Source organism: Eumetopias jubatus, unplaced genomic scaffold (assembly GCF_037043125.1).
Source record: "Eumetopias jubatus isolate StellerSeaLion01/CBP00866 unplaced genomic scaffold, mEumJub1_p1.0 scaffold_4, whole genome shotgun sequence".
NCBI classification, from domain to species: Eukaryota; Metazoa; Chordata; class Mammalia; order Carnivora; family Otariidae; genus Eumetopias; species Eumetopias jubatus.
In genome coordinates, this window is record NW_028274810.1 from 70,903,328 (window position 1) to 70,928,401 (window position 25,074).

Sequence of the window (25,074 nt, forward strand, 5' to 3'; positions counted from 1 at the left end):
ACCATATTGTCTGGCCATGCATAGCAGTTTCCCAGCCCCTCTCCCCATCATGTCCACTATTACCTGTCTGCTCTGTGGCCATGGCTGTAGTGAAAAGACATATATTACAGTGAGAATCAAATGGAACCAAGGAGACTGATCTGTTTGACCCCTGGCATTTGGTCACGCTTGCAAGGGCAAACTTTCTGTTTAGGATTGTGTGTATGTTTGAAGTGAAATTGCAGGATTGATGGATCTATCCTTAGCATTTCATTAAATCTATTTTGTGTGATATTCCAAACCCATGTGATCCTACAAGGTTCAAGCCTGACCTCAGTAACCTAGCAAACACAATTCCTGAGTACCCTGTTTGGCAGGGTTGAAATCTTCTTCCCTACCCCTACTAATTCCTAGCTGCTTTTCCTACTATGTTCTGTTAAAAGAACAGCCCAGAGTTCCATGTTCCATACACATGACTCAAACTTCATGCCACCTAGCACAGGTCTGTTTGGATCGTAATACCAGGCCCTGAAATTCCCTAGCTGATCCTATTCCTAAAGCCCTGATAATAATAAGGGAGACACAAGGGCACAAATGGAACATGCTATTCCTTCTGCCTACAATGGCCTACACCTGTGTCCTCACTTTCAACATGGCAGGCTCACTCTTATCCTTCAGGTCTTAGCTTAAAAGTCAATCCCCTTCCGGGAGGCCTTACATGACCACCCTGTATAGATCCTCCAGCCCCATTCCTTTCCTATGCTTTCATGCAGCATCATGTTCTTTCATTTCATGGTGCTTATCACAGTTTACAACTATAAATGCTTGCCTGTTCGTTATTCTTCCCCATCACTCGTTCAACCAAAAAGCACTGAGTAAGTGCTTATTATACACCAGGAGACACAGCTTTCCAATATTAACGAATCTCTACTAAAAGGCACTTTTATTCTGGTTGAGGAGTAAGAGTAAAACCTTGGGTCTCCCTGGGATGAGAGGCCCATTTTCTCATTGATCACACTAGGATAGCTCTCAGTTATGAGTATAATGTTTTGGAACATACCCCCAGGAAACCAGGGACTTGTGCTTAGGATTATAAAAATAAAGCCACTTCTTATATCTACTAAAGGCAAACACCTAGAGCATCTAGAAAGCAAAATTTGAATGAGATGAGGAAAGCAATGCTGGTGGCTAGTAGCCCAAGGTAACACACTTGGAAGGGCAGTGCCTCAAAGGAGGAAGCTAACATTTAACTAACATTCATGCAAATGCCACACACACATTAGTCACAGAGGTTTTCTATCAACTTACCTACGGGCAGGAACAAAGGAAAAGTGAGCAGGTGCATTTGGAGAGAAATTCCGGGGGCTATCCAAAGGACTGTTACCTGTGGGTGGGGAAAGGAAAAGCAACCCTCTGTGAAGTCTTTCTGAGGCGGACTGAGGCGACCTCTAGGGAAGAACTCTATCCCTCGCACTGGCAATTAGCACTCAGGTGGTTATGTTTTCAGGCCCACCGTCAGTTTAACGATTCTCTCTTTGTAAAAGTTTGGTAGCCCAGACGTTTCTCCCTTGTTCCCAAGTTGCCTGTAACCATCTTATGTCTCTCAGACGTCCATTCTAGTTACAGCACGAACTTGCCAATTTCCTGCCCTCCTCGGAACACCTCAGGCTCCAATCTGCTTGGAGATTATATAAGATTGGAACCCCAAGCTTGTAGTTGGGTGTCTAAAGTAATGACAATTTTGTGAAGGACTATGTCCAAAACCTGTAAAGTATGGATTAATTCTCGGTAATTCGTGTTAAAAGTCATTGTACCAGTAAAAATATTTTTTTAAAAACAAGGTGAAATAAGTATCTTCTCAGACAAAAAGAAAAAATCCTCAAGAACAGCAGACTGCACTGCAATTAAAAAAAAAAATAGTCCTTTAGGCAGAAAGAAAAAGATACCAAGTGGAACTATGGATCTACACAAAAGAATGAAGAGCACTAGAAAAGTTAACTACATGGGAAAACAAAGACTTTTTTCTTGTTATTTAAATCTCTTTAAGAATAATAACTATTTAAACAAAAATAATAAGGTGGTGTAGGATTTATAGCATGAGAATAAAAAGTTTGAAAACAACATCAGGCTGAAAGAGGGAAAATGGAATGGTATTATTCTTATACTATCTGTGAAGAGGTATAATATGATAAGATATATATTGCATATGCCAATGCAATTACTAGGTAACAGTTATAGCTCATAAGCCAGTAAAAGATATAAAGTGGAATAAAAACCATTCAACCCCAAATAAGCAGTAAAAGAGCAAGAAGAAAAAACAGATGGAACAATTAGAAAACAAATAGGAATATAACCGATTTACACCAAACCGTATCAACGACAGTAAATGTAAATAGTCTAAAAGCCCCAATTAAAAGGCAGAGATTGTCAGATTGGATTAAAAAGAAAGACTTTATTAAAGAAACTGAATCCATATTAATAATCTTTGAAAAAAGAAAACATCAGTTTCATATGTTGCACTGATAATTCTATTAAACACTTAAAGAAAAACTGGTACCTATGCAATTTCTTCCAATAGAAGTGGAAAGAACACTTCCTAAACTCATTGTATAAGGCCAGTATTACCCTAATACAGAAACCAGAGAAGAACATTACAAGAAAACTATAGACCAGTATCTCTTACAGATATAGTTGTAAAAATTCTCAACAAGACATTAGAAATATAAAATTTTACAATGTATAAAAAATTACATACCACAATCAAGTGCAATTTATTCCAGGTATGCAAGATCAATCCAACATTTGAAAATCAATTAATATAATCCACCACAACAACAGACTAAAGAGGAAAAACCACATAATTGCATGAATTGATTCTGAAAAGGTATTTGACAAAATCTAAAACCCATTCCTGATAAAATTCTCAGCAAACTAGGAAAAGAGAGGAACTTCCTCAACTTGATCAAGAACATCTACAGAAGACATACCGCTAACATTAGACTTAATGGTGAGAAAGAGGATGCTTTCCCTCTAGGACGGGGAAGAAGGCAAAAATGTCCCCTCTTACCAGTCCTATTGAGCTCATACTGAACATCCTAGTCAGTGCAATACGATTTTTTAGAAATTTTATTTATTTGAGAGGGAGAGAGAGCATGCATGCACAAGCAGGGGGAGGGGCAGAGGGAGAGGGTATCTGAAGCCAACTCCAAGCTGAGCGCGGAGCCCTACCCAGGTCTCCATCTAACAACCACAAGATCATGACCTGAGCCAAAACCAAGAGTCAGACACTTAACCAACTGCACCACCCAGATGCCCCGCAATAACGCTTTTTTTTAAAGAAAATAAAGGTAAGTACGTTGGGAAAGAATAAGTAAAACTATCTTTGTTTGCAGATGACAGGATTGTCTATGAAGAGATTAAAGAATTGAATCAAAGAATCAAAGAAGAAATGAAGAAGAATTGAATTGAAGAATTAAAGAAGAAAAAGAAAAAGATGAAAGCAAAAAATCACTGCTGGAACTAATAAATACAGCAAAGTCACAGAATACAAGGCTAATATACAAGTCAACTGCTTTCCTTTATACCAGCAATGAACAATTGGTACTTGAAATTAAAAACAATACACAAGAGGTGCCTGGGTGGCACAGTTGGTTAAACGTCTGATTTCGGCTCAGGTCATGATCTCAGGGTCCTGGGATCCAGCCCCGAATCAGGCCCCCTGCTCAGCAGGGAGTCTGCTTGTCCCTCTGCCCCTCACGCTGCTCGTGCTCACTTTCTCTCAAAAAAACAAATCTTTTAAAAAAATACACAATACAATTAACTTTAGCATAAAAATGAAATGCTTATGTATAACTCTAACAAAATATATACACTATTTATATGCTGTAAACTATAATGATGAAAGAAACCAAAGATCTAAGTAAATGAAGTACTGCATGTTCATGGATGGGAAGATTCAATATTGCTAAGATGTCAGTTTTTTCCAACTTGATCTACAGAGTCAATGCAATTTCAATCAAAATCTCAACAAGCTAGTATGTGAATACTGACAAATGGATTCTAAAGTTTATATGGAAAGGTAAAATAACCAGAAAAGTAACACAATACTGAAGAACAAAGTTGGAAGACTGACATTACTTGACTTCAAAACCCATTATAAGTCTCAACATCACTAGTCATCAGAGAAATGCAAATCAAAACCATATTGAGATATCACCTCACAACTGTCAGAATGGCTAAAATTAACAACACAAGAAACAACAGGTGTTGGCAAGGATGTGAAGGGAAAAAAAAAACCCTCTTGCACTGTTGGTGGGAATGCAAACTGGTGCAGCCACTGGAAAACAGTATGGAGGTTCCTCAAAAAATTAAAATTGGAATTATCATGATCCAGCAATTCCACTACTGGGTATTTACCCAAAGAATATGAAAACAGTAATTTGAAAAGATATATGCACCCCTATGTTTATTGTAGCATTATTTACAATAGCCAAAATATGGAAGCAACCCCAGGGCTGTCCACCAAGAGATGAATGGATAAAGAAGTGATATATATACGCACAATGGAATATTACTCCACCATAAAAAAAAGAATGAAATCTTGCCATCAGCAACAATATGAATGGATCTAGAGGGTATAATGCTAGATGAAATAAATCAGTGAGAGAAAGACAAATACCATATGATTTCACTCATATGTGGAACTTAAGAAACAAAACAAAGAAAAACAGAGACAAACAAAAACAGAGACTCTTAAATATAGAGAATAAACTGGTGGTTACCAGGGGGAAGGTGAGTGGGATGATGGGTGAAACAGGTGAACGGGATTGAAGAGAACACTTATCATGATGAACACTGAGTAATGTAGAGAATTATTGAATCACTATATTATATACATGAAACTAATATGACACTGTATGTTAATTATACTGGAATTAAAAAAACTCACAATAAAGCTGTAGTGATCAAGACAATGTAGTACTGGTGAAAGACATATAGATCAATAAAACAGAACAGAGCATTCAGAAACAGACAAACACAACTGTAGTCAATTGATATATGACAAAAGAGCACAGTTCAATGGAGAAAGGACAGTCTTTTCAATGAATGGCGCTGGAACAACTGGACATTTATACGCAAAAAAAGCATCTAGACACAACCTTTCACAAAAATTAACCAACATTGATGATGTAAATGATCCCAATGTAACATCTGCCTAAATGTAAAATACAAAACTTCTAGAAAATAACATAGGAGAAAATCAAGGTGACTTTGGCTTTGGTGATAACTATTTAGATATGAAACCAAAAGCACAATCAATGAAAAAAAGTGGACTGCATGAAGAGTAAAAACTTAGGCTCTGCAAAAGACACTATTAAGAGAAAAGAAAAGACAAGTCAGACTGGGAGAAAATATTTACAAAATATATTATCTCATCTATATCAAAACATATAAAACATCTCACTTGTATCCAAAATGTATAAAAACCTCTTAAAGGTCAACAATAAGAAAACAACCCAATTTAAAAAGGTGGGAAAGAGGGGCGCCTGGGTGGCTCAGTCGTTAAGTGTCTGCCTTTGGCTCAGGTCATGATCTCAGGGTCCTGGGATTGAGCCCCACATCAGGCCCCCTGCTCGGTGGGAAGCCTGCTTCTCCCTCTCCCACTCCCCCTGCTTGTGTTCCCTCTCTCGCTGTGTCTCTCTCTGTCAAATAAATAAAATCTTTAAAAAAAAAAAAAAAGGAGGGAAAGATCTGAACAGACACAACAAAGAAGATATACAGATGGCAAATAAGCATATGAAAAGTTGCTCAACATTATCTGTCATAGGGAATTAAAAATTAAAACCACATGGGATACTCATACACACCTATTAGAATGGCTCAAAAACTGACAATATTTCATGTTGGTGAGGATGTGGAACAACAGGAATTCTTACTTGCTGGTGGGAATGCAAAATGGTACAGACATTTTGGGAGACAGTTTGGCAGTTTCTCACAATGCTGAACATAGTCTTATTGCTCAATTTAGCAGCTACACTCCTAAGTACTAACTCAATTGAGTTGAAAACTTTTGTTCACACAAAAACTTTCATATGGATGTTTATATCAGCTTTATTCATAATTGCCAAAACTTGGAAGCAACCAAGATGTCCTTCAGTAGAAGATGGATAAACTGTAGTACATCCAATGTAATACTATTCAGTACTAAAAAGAAATAAGCTATCAAGCCATGACAAGACACAGAGGAAACAGATGCATATTACTAAGTGAAAAAAGCCAATCTGAAAAGGCTTTATACTGTATCCCAACTACATGACATTCTGGAAAAGTAAAAAGATCAGTGATTGCTAGGGCAGAGCAAAGGGATAAGAGACAAGCAGGTAAAACACCATGCACTTTTAAGGTGATGAAATTCTTCTGTATCACACTGTAATGATGGATAAATAACGTTATACATTTGTTAAAAACCGACAGAACTTTATAACATGAAGAGTGATATATGAAAAATTTAAAAAATCATTTATGAGGTTGAGGGATCCCAGGGAAGAATGTAAACTGTGATAAGAGAATCTAACTGTATTATAAATGTATGGAACAACTTCATTAAAGTGAGTGGAAGGAAACGTGCTGACCTAAGAAACTCTGGAAATGGAGTCTATTAAGACTAAAGGCAAAAGGAACTACATGACGTAACTTAAGTCAGTAAAGTTGTTTTCCATGTAGATATGCTTTAGTAATTCCAACACTGTTATATGTATACAATGGAAGTGAATCATTAAGTATACAGATGGCAGATGGTAGGAGTCAAGAATCTCATTTTTTTTTAAGATTTTATTTATTTATTTGACAGAGAGAGAGAAATAACAAAGGGGAGAGGGGAGAAGCAGACTCCCCGTTGAGCAGGGAGCCTCATGTGGGGCTCAATCCCAGGACCCTGGGATCATGACCTGAGCCGAAGGCAGATGCTTCACTGACTGAGCCACCCAGGCGCCCTGAATCTCACTGTTAGAGTGGAAATTTACAGATTAGCAAGGGGAAGAAACTAGAATGATCTATATAATAATGGATTAGTGCTGGAGACATCAGTAAGAACTCATATTTAATTTAATAGAGATACAGATGGTTACATATATTATATACACAGGTTTGTATACATCTGTTGGCTAAGAGGGTATAAAAGGACACTCCAGTAGCAATAAGCATATCTAGTACCCAGATCTTGGTTTCTAATACTATTCGCCAATAAAAGTATCCAGAGCTCCTTGGAGAATGGTTGATTCTAGAGCTGGGGCAACAAATATACAAGATAAGCCTGGAGCATCTTATAGTGCCAGAAAGTAAGTAAGTGAGAAAATAACAAATCAAAACCAAAAACAGGGGCACCTGGGTGGTTCAGTCAGTTAAGCATCTGCCTTCGACTCAGGTCATGATCTCAGGGTCCTGGGATCAAGGTCCGAGTCCGGCTCCCTGCTCAGTGGGGAGTCTGCTTCTCCCTCTCCCTCTGCCCCTCCCCGCCCCCCCACTCATGTGTGTTCTCTCTCTCAAATAAATAAAATCTTTAAAAAAAATAAAAATAAAAACAAGCAAAAAACACACTGATGGGGGTATGCCAAGCAAAACAGCAGCCAACTGAAAGAACTCCTAATGGCCAAAGATGGAACAATTTGAGCAACAAAATAAAGTATTAATAGATTACAAATATTATAATACTTATGTTATATTATAATATAAAAGTTATACTATGGAATAAATATCTATGGGTTATATCGTTTGTGATATAAATGATTAAACAAATTAGTAAATGGGGGGAAGAGACAAACCGATAGGATACAGAACACCTGAAAAACATTATCAACCAACTTAATAGAAAAAAAGCAGAATATACATTCTTTTCAAGTGAACATGGAACATTTACTAAGAATGATCATATTCTGGGCCATAAAAGATCCAATAAATTTAAAATAATTCAAGACAAATATGATATTGAATAAAAATCAATAACAGAAAGATCTCTGGAAAACCTCCAAATCTGTGGAAACTAAACAACACGCTTCTAAATAACTGAAAGAAGAAATCAAAAGGGAAATTACAAAAGTACTTTGAACTAAACAAAAATTAAAACATAACATCTGAAACCGCTAAAGGAGTTCTTAGAGGGAAAACTGTATCATTAAATACCTACATTAGAAAAGAAGGACTAAATTCAATGACCTCAGCTTCTATCTTAAATTAGGGGGGAGAAAAAGAGCAAATGAAACTCAGAATAAAGGAAATCACAAAGATCACAGGAGAAACCAATTAAAAAAACACAACAAAGAAAATTAACAAACCATACACAGATTTTAGCTTAATAAACTACAGACAGACTGATTAGGAAAGAGAGAAAGAAAACACAAATTACCAACGTCAGGAATGAAAGAGGTGATGTCCTACAGATTCTACAGATATCAGAATAATAAGGCAACATTATGAACAACTTTATGTCAATTGGCAACTTTTTTTTTTTTAAGATTTTATTTATTTATTCATGAGAGACAGAGAGAGAGAGAGAGAAGCAGAGGGAGAAGCAGGCTCCCAAGGAGCAGGGAGTCTGATGCGGGACTCGATCCCAGGACCCTGGGATCACGACCTGAGCCGAAGGCAGACACCCAACCATCTGAGCCACCCAGGCGCCCGTCAATTGGCAGCTTAAATGAAATTGAAAATTGAAAATTTTCTTCAAGATGCAAACTACCAAGGCTCATTCACAAGGAAACAGGTTACATGAATAGCCCTGTAATCTATTACGGAAATTAAATTTATTATTTAAAACATACCCACAAAGAAAATTCCAGGCCCCATAGCTTCACTGGACAAGTCTACCAAACATTCAAGGAATAAGTAATTCTACACAAATTCTTCCAGAAAATTGAAGAGAACGGAATTAATTCTTCTCAAGTCATCCTATGAAGTCAGCCTCACCTTGATACCAAAATCACAAAGATGAATGTATATGCATACATTCTTAATGAAACTTCAGCAAATCAAATCCAACAATTATAAAAAGGATAATACATTATGACCAAGTAGATTTGTCCCAGGAATACAAGTTCGTTAAAATCTGAAAAAAAAATCAACCAATACAACCCATCATTATAATAGGCTGACAAAGAAAAACTACATGATCATCCCACTAGACATAGAAAAAGCACTTGTCAAAAATCCAACAATCATTTCTTAAACATTTATGTATATATGTATGTATATATATATGTAAGTATGGAATCTCTACATCCAACGTGGGACTTGAACTCATGACTCCAAGATCAGGAGTCGCATGTTCTACTAACTGAGCCAGCCAGGCGCCCCCCAACAACCTCTTTTCATAAAAACTTTCACCAAACTAGGAATAGAAGGAAACATTCTTAAATCAATAAAGGGCATCAATGACAATGTATAGCCAACACCACACTTAATGGTTATGACACAATGCTCTAAGATCAGAAACAAGGCCAGGATGTCTGTGCTCACCGTTTGTATTCAAATTTGTACTGGAGGATCTAGTGATTGCAATAAGAAAGTAAAGAGAAATAAAAACCATCTAGATCAGAAAGGGAGAAATATTTGTTTTAAAGTATATATTTATATTAATATATTTACATAATAGATTGGTATTTATATAAAGTATATATTATATTTCTACATAGAAAATCTGAAAGAATCTATAATAAAGCTACTTAAATGAGTTTGGCAAGGCTACAGGATACAAGGACAATACACAAAAATCTATTATATTTCTATATGCTAGCAATAATCAGAAAAAGAAAATAAATACAATACCATTTATTGCATAAAAACATGAATATTTAGGGATAAGTCTAACAAAAGATGTACAAGAGTGACACAAAACACTGTTAAGAGAAGGGCATTAAGAGGCACAAACTTCCAGTTACAATATAAATAAGTCATGGAGATGAAAAGTACAGCATAGGGAATATAGTCAATGATGACAGATGGTGACTTCACTTATCATGGTGAGCACTAATGCACAGAATTCTTCAATCACTATGTTTTACACCTGAAATGAATAAAACATTGTATGCAATGTTCAATAATAAATTTCAAAAATAAAAATAAATTTAAAGCATTTTAAAAAACATTGTTAGGAGAAATTAATGATGGCCTACATAAATGGAGAAATATATCACAGGTAAAAAACATTCAACACTATTAAGAAGTCAGTTATCCCCTAATTGATCTATAGGTTCGGAACAATCCAATCAAAACTCCAGGCACTTTTTTTTTTTTTAATAGATTTTATTTTTTAAAGCAGTTTTAGGTTCACAGCAAAATTGAGCAGAAGGCACAGGATTTTCCAAATACTCTCTGCCCTCACTCATGCATAGCCTTCTCCTACCAGCTACCTTTTAGGTAAGCTGATTTTAAAACTTATATGGAGGGGCGCCTGGGTGGCTCAGTTGGTTAAGCGACTGCCTTCGGCTCAGGTCATGATCCTGGAGTCCCGGGATCGAGTCCCACATCGGGCTCCCCGCTCAGCGGGGAGTCTGCTTCTCCCTCTGACCCTCTTCCCTCTCGTGCTCTCTATCTCTCATTCTCTCTCTCAAATGAATAAATAAAACCTTAAAAAAAAAACTTATATGGAAATGCAAAGGACAAGGAGACAAAAAAGAACACATACTATATGATTCCATTTAGATAAAATTCTACAAAAGTCAAACTAATCTATAGGTGACAGCACACCAGTGGGGGCCTGGAGATGGAAGGAATTATAAAATATTATGAAGAAACTTTTGGACATGATGGATACATACATTATTTTGATTGTGGTGATGGTTTTATAGGTATAAATGTATGTCATATTTTATCAAATTATACACTTTAAAACAAATATTTTGGAAATTAAATTTTATTCATGGTACACAATTTTTTGTTCCCCTTTTTTGAGTGTACTGTGACTGAAGATGGTTCATATTTTTAGAAATCTTAGGTCTTTTGCAGTTTAGTTTCTAAATTTATTTTGTGACTTGGTTTTATTATAGATGAAAAATAAATGTCACAAAGATACGTAGCTCTCAATGGAAGAGGTGCTTTACTAGCTCTATTAATTAGATCATGGTATTCATTTTTCAATTCCACCCAAAGGATGGTAAATATCTTTTTTTTTTAAGATTTTATTTATTTATTTGTCAGAGAGTGAGAAAGAAAATGAGCACTAGCAGGGGGCGCTGCAGGCATTGGGAGAAGCAGGCTCTCTGCGGAGCAAGAAGCCCGATACAGGACTGGATCCCAGCACCCTGAGATCATGACCTGAGCCAAAGGCACATGCTTAACCGACTGAGCCACCCATGCGTCCCAGGATGGTAAATTTCTATCTTTGTGATGCCAAGCAGTTTTTCTTGAAAATGAATAGAAAGGTTTATAATGTTACTATATTTTTAACAAATAGGTTCAAAATCTATTAAACCTTTCATTGGGAAGATGAGAACATTTTATTTCTCATGTTTTTAAGAGGCAGATTTACCTGTTTTAATAGGTGGCATCATTTTTGTCAACAAAATCACATACAAACAGTAACATTTCCAAATGCCCATTTTCAAAATGCTCTTTCCATGGCACAAATTTCTTTCAAAATGCAGACACTTTTTCACTCACTGTTACATATTACCTTCACTTTAACAGAAAGACTAAGAGTATTTGTCACTGCTGCCCACCCCCCACCCCAACTCCTAGGCAGCATACTACTGAAAACCACTTGTTAGCACAGAAAAGTTCAGGAAATTTGGAACACTTGACATTTTGTACAAGAAAACTGCTACAACATTTAGTTAGACCATTCTTTTAAGTAATTTGCCACAAGACAACCAGTAAATTTCCTTCTTGCACAAACCATTTCAAAGGCTCCCTCCACACTGTATTACAAGGTTCTGGACAAATGCACTATAAGAGAACAAACTGGTGGTTGCCAGGGTGAGGTGAGAGGATGGGTTAAAAAGGTGAGCAGATGAAGAATATACTTATTCTAATGAGCACTAAGTAATGTACAGAATTGCTGAATCATATTGTACACCTGAACCTAATTTAACACTGTATGTTAACTATACTGGAATTAAAAAAAAGAGAGAGAGACTTAAGTAACAGCAAAACCTGGGCGGGGGGGGGGCGCATCTGTAAGCTGCAATATGCTCAAGGAAAATGATGACTAAGGGTGTACAGGGGAACTCAACCCTGTTCATGGTATGTTATGTACGGTTTATAACACAGGCTAACACTTGGATCTAATGTGGGGTAGTACCAGTGTTGATCCATACTTAAACGCTAGTAAAACCTGATTTAATTCTCATTTTTCATGGTAAAAAATAAGTTTTAGTATTTTCCCCCCATGCCCGAATGGATCGTCTTTAGAGAACCACTTTGGAGAATGTTGCTATTCAAAAATTCTAAGTAGTAGAATGACAGGTACAAAGCGATATCTTAGAAAAAAATGTCCAGTTTCAAAATTTAGAATGGACTGAGTAGAAAGAAAAAAGGAGTTAGGGAGTTTCTTCAATAAGTCAAATGAAAGGTGATTAGGGCCTCCATAAGACCATAAAAAGTCAGAATATATTCACCTAGAGTTAGTTTATCAAAGGCTTTTTCTCAATCTTTTTTTTCCCCCTTACTCCAGCTTTTCCCAAGTCTTAAACTGAGTATGTCTTCTGTTTGTCCTCTGCTCATCTATTTTTTAATCCTTGATGGCATCTACCAGAACTAAAGGCACTGTATGGTACTTTATTCCCATGTCAATAAGGTAAGTACTTACTAATTTTTCAGTTTTTAAGGTTTATGCATTTGTTCATTAAAACTTTTTAGAGCTGATTCACAATTTAATATTTTAATATCAAATATAGCCAACATCAAAGTAAGGAAATGGCTTGCAAGTCATGGGGTAGTTGCCAGGGAAACAGTCAGAAACTGTTACCTGTGTCTGAGATGGTAATCTTTGGCAAAAAATTTCTATAGTTCAAAGGGAAATAATAATGTCTGAAAGCTGACAAAAGAACAGATTGTAACAAGCATTCCTTCCAACTGGCCAGGCTCCAATAGACTTTTCAAAGGATACTATTCTGACACTAACTAGGTGTACTACAATTTAATTATGATACCAACCACACATAGTTAGTACAGATCAGATTAAGAGCAAAGTCCTCAAGATTGCCTCACTTCCTACACCAGCCATAAATCTTGGGGGGAGGAAGGTGACAAGGCCACCTGTACTTTGGACATATGACCATAAATTTGGATGTTTCCATAGCCCCCCTCCAGGTTCAATAATTTACTAGAATAATTCACAGAACTCAGGAAGTGTTATATTTAGTATTACACTTTTATTATAAAGGATGCACATAGGCAAGGTCAGGGAAGGAATGCAGAGCTCCTGTGCCCTCTCCTTGTGTAAACAGGGTGTGTCGCCCTACCAGCACATAAATGTGTTCACCAGCCAGGATGCTCTACTCGGAGCTTTGGTGCCTACAGTTTTTAATTTGGTCTCATTACACAGGCACAACTGATTAAATCATTGGCTGTACAACTAAACTCAATCTCCACCTCCTATTCCCCTCCCCAGGAGGCTGGGCTGGCCCAAAGCTCCAACTTTCTAATCATGTGCTTGGTCTTACTTCCTGGTGAACAAGCTGCCATCTGGAAGCTACCTAGAGGGCCACTTTGAACTCCTCCATTAGCATAACAAAGACACTCCTATCACCCGGGAAGTTACAAGGTTTCTAAAAGCTCTCTACCAGGAACCTGGGATAAAGACCAGAGAAATTGTTTATTATACCACCAGATGCCATGGCCTAAAAATGGCATGCTACTTTTCCTGTTTTGTCTATTTCTCCAATATTCACTTTACCTTAAAAAGGCCAAAATTACCAATCTGAGGGTTGTGACAAAATAAAATCAATAATTTGAATTGGTCTTTTAAAAAAAAAAAGATTTTATTTATTTATTTGACAGAGAGAGACACAGCGAGAGACGGAACACAAGCAGGGGGAGCGGGAGAGGGAGAAGCAGGCTTCCCACCTAGCAGGGAGCCCGATGTGGGGTTCGATCCCAGGACCCTGGGATCATGACCTAAACTGAAGGCAGATGCTTAATGACTGAGCCACCCAGGCGCCCCAGTCTTATTCTTTTAAAGATTTTTAAATTTATTTATTTGACAGAGAGAGAACACACGTGCATAAGCAGGGGGAGGGGCAGAGGGAGAAGGAGAAGCAGGCTCTCTGCTGAGCAGGGAGTGCCGCGCAGGGCTCTATCCCATGACCCTGGGATCACAACCTGAGCCAAAGGCAGATGCTTAACTGACTGAGCCACCCAGGTGCCTCTGAATTGGTCTTATTTTGAGGGTAAAATTAAGATGTTAGAATGGAGGTGGGTGGGGGGATGGGTTAGATAGGTAATAGGGATTAAGAAGTGCACTTGTTGTGATGAGCACCAGGTGTTGTGAGGAAGTGTTGAATCACTATATTGTACACCTGAAATTAATATTACACTGTATGTTAACTGGAATTTAAATAAAAACTTAAAAAAAATAGAACTCTACTACCATCCAGCGATTGTACTACTAGGCATTTACCCAAAGAATACAAAAACACTAATTCAAAGGGATACATGCACCCCGATACTTATAGCAGCATTATCTACAATGGCCAAATTATAGAAACAGGTCAAGTGTCCACCAACTGATGAATGGATAAAAAAGATGTGGCATATACATACAATGGAATATTACTCAGCCATAAAAAAGAATGAAATCTTGGCATCTGCAACAACATGGATGGAGCTAGAGAATATGCTAAGCAAAGTAAGTCAGAGAAAGACAAATACCATATGATTTCACTCATATGTGGAATTTAAGAAACAAAACAAATGAGCAAAGGGAAAAAAAGAGAGAGAGAGGCAAACCAAGAAACAGACTCTTAACTATGAAGAATGTAGTTACCAGAAGGGAGGTGGGTGGGGGTGTAGGTGAAATAAGTGATGTGGATTGAGGAGTGCACTTGTTGTGATGAGCACTGAGTGATGTACGGAAGTGTTGAGTCACTATATTGTACACCCGAAACTATTATAACACTGTATGTTAACTAACTGGAATTTAAATAAAAACTTAAAAATAAGAAAATTAAGATGTCAGAATATTAACATTTTGAAGCAAATATTTAAATTAATTCTTAAAAATCACATTATTGAGAAGAACTCTTTAAAAAAAAAAGAACTCTTTCTTAAAAACAGCCAGAAATGGATCAATAGGACAAAAAAAAATCTCATCAAGACAGAAAACCCAGCAGCCTATAAACCAGGCTTTTTTCAACTTTACCAAGCAGTTTAGCAGTCGGAGGAGATAGTTCAAAGGCAAACAGTCATCCATGCCAGAGAAACAAGTTATAATGAAACATAAAAACAGAACAGGGAACAGTCATCTGACCTTGAACCAGCTGCTTCACTTAACACAGTTTAACTAGCTATAAAGGAATATAATTATATAGCAAGCCCCTAGGTCAACACCATCCAGGTTAACAATGCCGTCTTCCAAAATCCCTCTATATAGTCCTTCCAAAGTCCCTCCCCTTTACATTGCCCTTACTTTTATGGCAATCATTTCTTTATAGCTTTATCAACTAGGTATGCATCTCTAAATATTTGAGTTTAGTTTTTTTCTCAGTTTTTAAAAATTGAGATATAATTCACATATTATAAAATCCAACCTTTTAAAGTGTACAGTTTAGTGGTTTTTAGTATATTCACAAAGTTGTACAACTATCACCACTATATACTTCCAGAACATTGTTATCACTCAAAAAGGAAACTGTCCCTGTTAGCAATCATTCCTCATTCTCCCTTCTCCCTACGCTCCTGGCAAACCACTAATCTACTTTCTTTTATTTATTAAGATTTTATTTATTTATTTGTTTGTTTGTTTGTCTGACAGAGAGACAGCGAGAGAGGGAACACAAGCAGGGGAAGTGGGAGAGGGAGAAGCAGGCTTCCCGCGGAGCAGAGAGCCCGATGCGGGGCTGGATCCCAGGACCCTGGGATCATGACCTGAGCCAAAGGCAGATGCTTAACGAGCCACCCAGGCGCCCCTACTTTCTGTTTCTATGGAATTGCCTATCCTGGACATTTCATAGAAATGGAGTCATACAAATAAGTGACTTTTCATGTTCTAGTTTGTCTATTTTTAAACTGTTTTTGTAAAATGTACCAATTTATACTTCCACCATAGTGTTTAAGGATTACCAGTGTTTCATATACTTAGTTACACTTGGTTTTGTCACTTCAAGCCATTGTTGGTGGTCACATAATGGCATTTCATTGTGATTTTATTTTACATTTCCGTAATTACTATAAGATTAAAGTATCTTCATGTATTTATTGGCCATTTGGATTGCTTTTGTTAACTAACTCCTGTTCAAGTCCCTTGGATGTTTTTCAGTCATACTACTTTTTATTTTATTGATTTGCCGGAGTTCTCTACAGGTTTTGAATCCAAGCCCCTTACCAGTTTTAAGCGTATAATTACCTTCTCCCACGTTGTGGCTTGCTTTTTCACATTATCTTCTAATGACCACAAATTCCTACTTTTAAGGTAGTCAAAAGTATGAAACTTCTCTTTACATCCTTTAAAAAAAACTCCCTTTATGTTTACTTAAAATTAAGATAGTCTCTCTTTAAGATTTTATTATTTATTTATTTGAGAGAGAGAGAGAGAGAGCCCACATGAGCAGAAGGAGGGGCAGAGGGAGAGGGAGAGACTGTCAAGCAGACTCTGTGCTGAATGCAGAGCCCAATGCGGGGGTTGGTTTTATGACTCTGATTTCATGACCCGAGCCAAAATCAAGAGTCCCACACTTAACTGACTGAGCCAGTCAGGAGTCCCCTCCTATACACCTAAAAGAATAGTATTTTGACTTTCACATTTATTTATTTTTATTATGTTCAATTAGTAAATACATAGTACATCATTAGTTTTTGATGTCGTGTTCAACGATTCATTAGTTGTGTATAACACCCAATGCTCATCACATCAAGTGCCCTACTCAATACCCATCATCCAGTTACCCCATCCCCCCACCCCCACCCCTTCTGCAACCCTCAGTTTGTTTCCCAGAGTCCAGAGTCTCTCATGGATTGTCTCCCTCTCTGAATTCTTCCCATTCAGTTTCCCTCCATTCCCCTATGGTCCTCTGCACTATTCCTTATATTCCACATATGAGTGAAACCATATGATAATTCTTTCTCTGCTTGACTTATTTCACTTAGCATAATACCCTCCAGTTAAAGCAAAAATGAACTATTGGGACATCATCAAGATAGAAAGCTTCTGCACAGCAAAGGAAACAGTCAACAAAACTAAAAAGCAACCCACAGAATGGGAGAAGATATTTGCAAATGACATATCAGATAAAGGGCTGGCATCCAAGATCTATAAAGAACTTAACAAACTCAACACCCAAGAAACAAATAATCCAGTCAAGAAACAGGCAGAAGACATGAACCGACACCTCTCCAAAGAAGATATACAGATGGCCAACAAGACATATGAAAAAATGCTCCACATCACTAGTCATCAGGGAAATACAATCAAAACCACAATGAGATACCACCTCACACCAGTCAGAATGGCTAAAATTAACAAGTCAGGAAACAACAGATGTTGGCGGGGATGCGGAGAAAGGGGAACCCTCCTACACTGTTGGTGGGAATGCAAGCTGGTACAGCCACTTTGGAAAAGTATGGAGGGTACTCAAGACGTTAAAAATAGAGCTACCCTACGACCCAGCAATTACACTACTGAGTATTTATCCCAAAGACACAGATGTAGTGAAAAGAAGGGGCACCTGCACCCCAATGTTCATAGCAGCAATGTCCACAATAGCCAAACTGTAGAAAGAGCTGAGATGCCCTTCAAGAGATGAATGGATAAAGAAGATGTGGTTCATATATACAATGGAATATTACTCAGCCATTAGAAAGGATGAATACCTACCATTTGCATCGACGTGGATGGAACTGGAGGGTATTGACTTTCACATTTAAAACTACAATTCAATGCATATGAGGTCATTGTGTTGTATACTTTAAATATCTTACAACTTTATCAATCATACCTTAATGAGACTGAAAAAAAATCTAAAATTCACCTGGAATTGATTTCTGTGAAGTAAGAGTTAAATCTTTCAATTTCTCCATATGGACATACAATTGTCCCAGTGTTACTCTCACCATAAATCAAGTGTCCATATATGTATAGACTTGCTTCTTGGATCTTCTTTTTCCTTCCCTTACATTGATTCCTCAATATTCCTTATTTAAGCTAAGGGTATTATTACTCATTAATCACCTAAGCAGGAAATCTGGAGATAATTGATTCTGATCCCTGATTATTTAACCTCATAAATTTTTCTCATATACATATACTTTCTCCATTTCTAACACTCCCTTACATCTTGACAATGGCAGTGGTCTCTTAACTGATATTGCAACTGCCAGTGTTATCCTTGATTTTGTACTCCCAAGCACCCTGGACATATATTTAATATAGCCCTTAACATATTAGGTGAAACTTGACTGTCACCCTGAATACATAGCTTCCTCTGAAGTTCTTTCAAGTAATAACTGTTTGCTTTCACACATCCCTTTGCATCACAGGCCCTAGAGGTGGGGTAGGTATTCTGCTGGTTCCTTGTGTTCTCTTCCAGGTACTCTCCAGCCTAATACATTGATCTACCCATATCAGTATTTAGAAGGCATCCCAAACTTAATATATTTAAGGGTCTCAAGGACTGGAGATCCTGAAATCAAACGTTTGGTTTGGGGGGGATGGGGTTTCTAGATGGCACAAGGTGGAAAGATTGGAGGTGCTTAGACAGCAGCAAGAAGAATGAAACTAAAATTATGCAGGCACAGTCTAAGTAACTGAGGTACTATGGAGGAGAAGCTCACTGGAAGACAGGAGTTCAAACAACTGAAAAATCAATGAGTATATTCAAACCCTCAAGAATAAAAGGAGTTAGAAGTGAAGAGTAATAGAGTCAAGAGCTAAGATATTTACAACTGCAATGATGGATAGTGATAAAATTTAATAGTATAAGAATCAAAGGTTGGGGACATTAAGAAAAAGAAAGGGAGGGGCACCTGGGTGGCTCAGTCGTTAAGCGTCTGCCTTCGGCTCAGGTCATGATCCCAGGGTCCTGGGATGGAGCCCCGCATCAGGCTCCGTGCTCAGTGGGAAGCCTGCTTCTCCTTCTCCCACTCCCCCTGCTTGTGTTCCCTCTCTCTCTGTGTCTCTCTCTGTCAAATGGATAAATAAAATCTTTAAAAAAAGGGGGGGGGAGAATAATGAAAAGATAAGGACATCTTCCTCTTCCTTTCAGGCCCAATGGTATAAGGTCATGGGATAGTGAGAGCTAACACTTTAGAGAGCTGCAGGGCAATCTGTTGTTCTAACCCCTCCCTCTCCTACAGGATTCCATTAGAAGAAGACTGAGCTTATAGGAGATTTTGCTGATAATAAATTCCAAAAGGTACACTGGAAGTGTTTCAAGAGTCAGAGAGGGTTGAGAAAAAGGGACAAAACAGGGAATATTCAGAGATTTATAGGAATTAAGAGTGTAGGAGATGGGAGGGAAGTGTGCCAGGGCATTCCTGTAGTGACTGATATTAGCAGAAATAAAGGATAATGAAATTAGCCCTAGTGGATTCAAGGAAGATAGAGTGAGAAGGCTGCAAGTGTTAGGGAATAAAGAGGAATAAATTACTGAAGCTTGGTCCAAAGGTTCAAGGAAGTCATCCTCTAAGTTCCAGTATACTAGTTTAAAATCAGGTGATATTAGGGGCGCCTAGGTAGCTTAGTCATTAAGTATCTGTCTTCGGCTCAGGTCATGATCCCTGGGTCCTGGGATCCAGCCCCACATCAGGCTCCCTGCTCAGCGGGTAGTCTGCTTCTCCCTCTCCCACTCCCCCTGCTTGTGTTCCTGCTCTCTCTCTCTGTCAATTAAATAAATAAAATCTTTATAAAAAACAATAAATAAAATAAAATCAGGTGATACTTTACAATCATATAAATCTGCATGACCACTGACCTGTTGATCTTATTCCAAAAATTTATACAGTTATTCTATGACTCAGCAATACCATGTTTACATACACAGAAAATCTATAAAGACATACTTGAAATTTGCAGCACCATCAATCAACTGGACATAATTGACATCTATAGACTACTTAATCCAATGACAGTAGAACACATATTCTTCTCAAGATCACATGGAGCATTCATCAAGACAGACCACGTTTTGGGCCATAAAGCATATCTGAACAAATTTAAAAGAACAGAAATCACACAGTGTCTACTTTCAGATCACAATGGAATTAAACTAGTAATCAATAACAGAAGATAACTGGAAAATCGCAAAAGACCTGGAGATTAAAAACACACCTTAAAATAACACATGGGTCAAAGAAGAAATCTTAAGATAAATAAATACATTACAAAATATTTTTAACTAAATGAAGATGAAAATACAGCTTACCCAAATTTGTGAGATGCAGTGAAACACAGCCTTCAGAGACATTCATAGCATTAAATGCATACATTAGAAAAGAAGATCTAAAATTAACCATCTAAGCCTCCACCTTAAGGAACTAGAAAAAGAGCAAATTAAGTCTAAAGTAAATAAAAGAAATAATAAATAGTGGAGGAGAAATCAATGACATCAAAAACAGGAAATCAACAGAGAAAAATCAACAAAACTAAAAGCATGTTCTGCGTGGAACACTGGGTGTTATGCACAAACAATGAATCATGGAACACTACATCAAAAACTAATGATGTAATGTATGGTGATTAACGTAACAATAAAAAATTTAAAGAAAAAAAAAGAAGACCAACAAAATGGATAAACCTCTAGCCAGGCTAAGATAAAGAGAGAGAAGACACAAATCACTAATATTAGAAATTAAAAAAGGGACCTGACTACAGATTCCATGGACATGAAGAGGATAATAAAACAATGTTATGAACAGCTCTGTGCCCATAAATATGATAACCTAGATTAAATAAACCAATTCCTTAAAAAACAAAATCTACCAAAGCTCAGGCAAGAAACAGATAATCCGAATAGCCTTATATTAAAAAATTTAATCAATAATTAATAGCCTTCCAAAATAGAAAGCACCAGGCCCAAATGTGTTCAATAGTAAATTCTACCAAACATTTAGTAAGAAATTATACCAGTTCTCCACAATCTCCTCCAGAAGATAGAAGCAGGGGGAACTTACTCTATGAGGCCACAATTAACCTAACACCAAAACCAAACAAAGACATTACAAGAAAAAAAAAAAAAAACTATAGACCATTATGGCTCATGAAAGATGTAAAATCCTCCAAAAAATATTAGCAAATCAAAGCCAACAAAGCCTAAAAGAAATTATACACCATCCTTTCCAGCCCCGGCCCCAGACGTAGCAGTTGCCGAGATGCTGATGCCCAAGAAGAACCAAATTGTCACTTATGAACTCCTTTTCAAGGAGGGAGTGATGGTGGCTAAGAAGGATGTCCACATGTCCAAACACCTTGAGCTGGCAGACAAGAATGTGCCCAACCTTCATGTCATGAAGGCCATGCAGTCTCTCAAATCACGAGGCTACATAAAGGAACAGTTTGCCTGGAGACATTTCTACGTACCTTACCAATGAGGGCATCCAGTATCTCCGTGATTACCTCCATCTGCCCCCCGAGAATGTGCCTGCCACTCTGTGCCACAGCCGCCCTGAGACTGGCAGACCATGGCCCAAAGGTCTGGAGGGAGAGCAACCTGCAAGACTCATATGAGGGCAAGTTGAGACACCTACAGATGAAGCACTGTGCCCCCTGGTGCTGACAAGAAAGCCAAGGCCGGGGCTGAGTCAGCAACCGAGTTCCCGTTTAGAGGCGGATTTGGTCGTGGACATGGTCACCTCAGTGAAGTTGGAGATTGTTTTGTGTTGAATAAATTTGTAGCCAGAAAAAAAAAAAAAGAAATTATACAACATAACTAAGGGGGATTTATCCCAGGTATGCAAGGCTGGTTCAACACTTGAAAATCAATTAATGTAACCATTAAATCAACAAGCTAAAGAAGCAAAATCAAACGGTCACGTCAACAGATGCAGAAAAAGCTTTTGACAAAATCCAAAACCCATTCATGGTTTAAAAAACTCTCAGCAAATTAGGAATAGAAAGTTCCTCAACTTGATAAAGAACATTTACAAACAAAACTTACAGCTAACATCATACTTAATGGTGAGAAACTTGAAGCTTTCCCACCAAGTGGTACCTTCTCACCACTGCTTTTCAACATTGCAATGGAAGTCCTAGTTAATGCAGTAAGACAAGGAAATAAAAGGTATACAGATTGAGAAGGGAGAAATAAAACTGTCTTTGTTCACAGATGACATGATAGCCTATACAGAAAATCTGAAAAAAATCAACAAAAAACCTCCTAGACCTAATAATCTATTACAGCAAAACTGCAGGATAAAAGGTTAATGTACAAAAGTCAACACTTTACTATATGTTATCAATGCGGAATTTGAAATTAAAGACATGTTATCATTCACATTACCACCCTCTAAAAATGAAATACTTAGTTATATAATAAAATATGTGTAAGATCTAAATGAGGAAAACTACAGAACTCTGATGAAAGATATCAAAGAAGAACTACATAAATGGAGAGATATTCCATGGTCATAGATAGTACTCAATATTGTCAAGATGTCAGTTCTTCCTAACTTGATCTACAGATTCAACACAATCCCAGTCAAAATCCCAGCAAATTATTTTGTGGATGTTGACAAACCAATTCTAAAGTTTATATGAAGAAGCAAAGGACCCAAAATAGCCAACTTGATATTGAAGAAAAAGAACAAAGTTGGAGAACTAATGCTACCCAACTCCAATACTTATTATAAAACTATGGTAATCAAGACTGTATGGTAATAGATAAAGAAAAAACAAATTAATGGAAGAGAATAGAGACAGAACAAACAGGCAGAAACAGACCCACACAAGTATAGTCAATTGATCTTTGACAAAGGAAAAAAGCAACAAAACAACCTAGTCTTTTCAACAAATAGTGCTGGAACAACTGGACATCCACATACAAAAAAATGAATCTACAGACCTTCATAAAAATTAACTCAAAATGGATCACAGACCTAAACATAAAATGCAAAACTATAAACCTCTTAGAAGGTAACACGGGAGTAAACCTTGATGACCCTGAGTATGGCGATGACATTTTATTTAAATTTTTTAAAAGATTATTTATCTATTTATTTTTGAGAGACAGCGTGAGCACGAGCGGGGGAGGGGGAAGGGAAGAGGAAGAAGCAGACTCCCTGCTGAGCAGGGAGCCCGACGAGGGGCTCAATCTCAGGTCCCTGGGGATCATGACCTGAGCCAAAGGCAGGCGCTTAACCAATTGAGCCACGCAGGAGCCCTGGCAATGACATTTTAGATACAACACCAGGGGCGCCTGGGTGACTCAGTCAGTTAAGCATCCAACTCTTGATTTCGGCTCAGGTCATGATCTCAGGGTCACGAGACGGAGCCCCACATTGAACTCTGCACTGGGCATGGAGTCTGCTTAAGATTCTCTCTCTCCCTCTCCCTCTGTCCCTCCTCCCCTGCATGAGCACATACTCTCTCTCTCTCTCTCAAAAATAACTAAACAACTAAATAAAAAATAGACCACCAAAGGCATGATCCACAAAAGAAATAATTAAGTTGGTTTTCATTAAAATTAAAAACTTCTGTTATGCAAAAGAGAATGAAGAAACAAGCCTAAGACTAGGAAAACATAACTGCAAAAGCTATCTGATAACAAACTGAGGGTTCTAGAGGGGAGGGGGGTGGGGGGATGGGTTAGCCTGGTGATGGGTATTAAAGAGGGCACGTTCTGCACGGAGCACTGGGTGTTATGCACAAACAATGAATCATGGAACACTACATCAAAAACTAATGATGTAATGTATGGTGATTAACATAACAATAAACAATTTAAAAAGAAAAAAGAGACTGTTATCCAAAATATACAAAGAACACTTAAAACTCAAGATAAGAAAACAAACCTGATTAAAAAACAGGCAAAAGATGTGAATGGACACCTCACCAAAAAAGATGGCAAGTAAGCATATGAAAAGATGTTCAACATCATATGCCATTAGGGATATGAAAATTGAAACGAGATACCACTATGAACCTATTAGAATAGCCAAATTCCAAAACACAATACCAAATGATGGCGAGGATGTGGAGCAACAGGAACTCTCATTCATTCCGGGTGGGAATGCAACATGGTACACTTTGGAAAACAGTTCTTCAGTTTCTTACAACTAAACATACCCTTAACCATATGATCCAGCAATTGGTCAAGCTCTTTGGTATTTATCCAAATGAACTGAAAACTTATGTCCAAAAAAATCTGCCCAGAGATATTTATAACAGCTTTATTCATAACTGCCAAATTTGGAAGCCACCAAAGATGCCCTTCCATAGGTGAATGGATTTATAAACTGTGGTACATTGGACAATGGAATATTATTACTCAGTGCTAAAAAAAAAAAAAAAAAAGAGCTATCAAGCCATGGTAAGACATGAAGAAATCTTAAGTGCAAATACTAAGTGAAATAAGCCAATTTGAAAAGGCTACATACTGTATGATTCCAACTATATGAAATTCTGGAAAAGGCAAAACTATGGAGACAGTGAAAAGATTAGTAGATGCCAGGGTTTGGAGGCAGGAAGGGATGAAAAGGCAGAGCACAGGGGGTTTTTAGGGCAGTGAAACTATTCTGCATGATGTTACAATGATAGATACATGTCACTGTACCTTTGTCAAAACCCACAGGATGTATACAACACCAAGAGCAAACTCTAATATAAATTACGGACTTTGAATGATAATGATGTGCCAATGTAAATTAATTGACTTAAACAAATGTACCACCCTGGTGCAGGATACTGATAGTGGGGGAGATTATGCACGTGTGGGAGAATGGAGTATAGGGGAACTC

The 25,074-nt window shown here is 37.5% G+C and overlaps 1 protein-coding gene and 1 pseudogene across 2 annotated transcripts in view; one reads left to right on the forward strand and one right to left on the reverse strand.

Annotated features, from left to right (window-relative positions):
* The window catches only part of MAST2 (microtubule associated serine/threonine kinase 2), a 223,145-nt gene that overhangs the window by 36,329 nt on the left and 161,742 nt on the right, over window positions 1–25,074 (reverse strand). For both annotated transcript variants that reach the window (XM_028123396.1, XM_028123394.1), the window contains exon 6: window positions 1,288–1,363. In XM_028123396.1, coding sequence (XP_027979197.1) covers window positions 1,288–1,363 — 76 coding nt within the window. The remainder of the gene's footprint in view (window positions 1–1,287; window positions 1,364–25,074) is intronic.
* On the forward strand, window positions 21,493–22,053 carry LOC114224263 (small ribosomal subunit protein eS10 pseudogene; annotated as a pseudogene).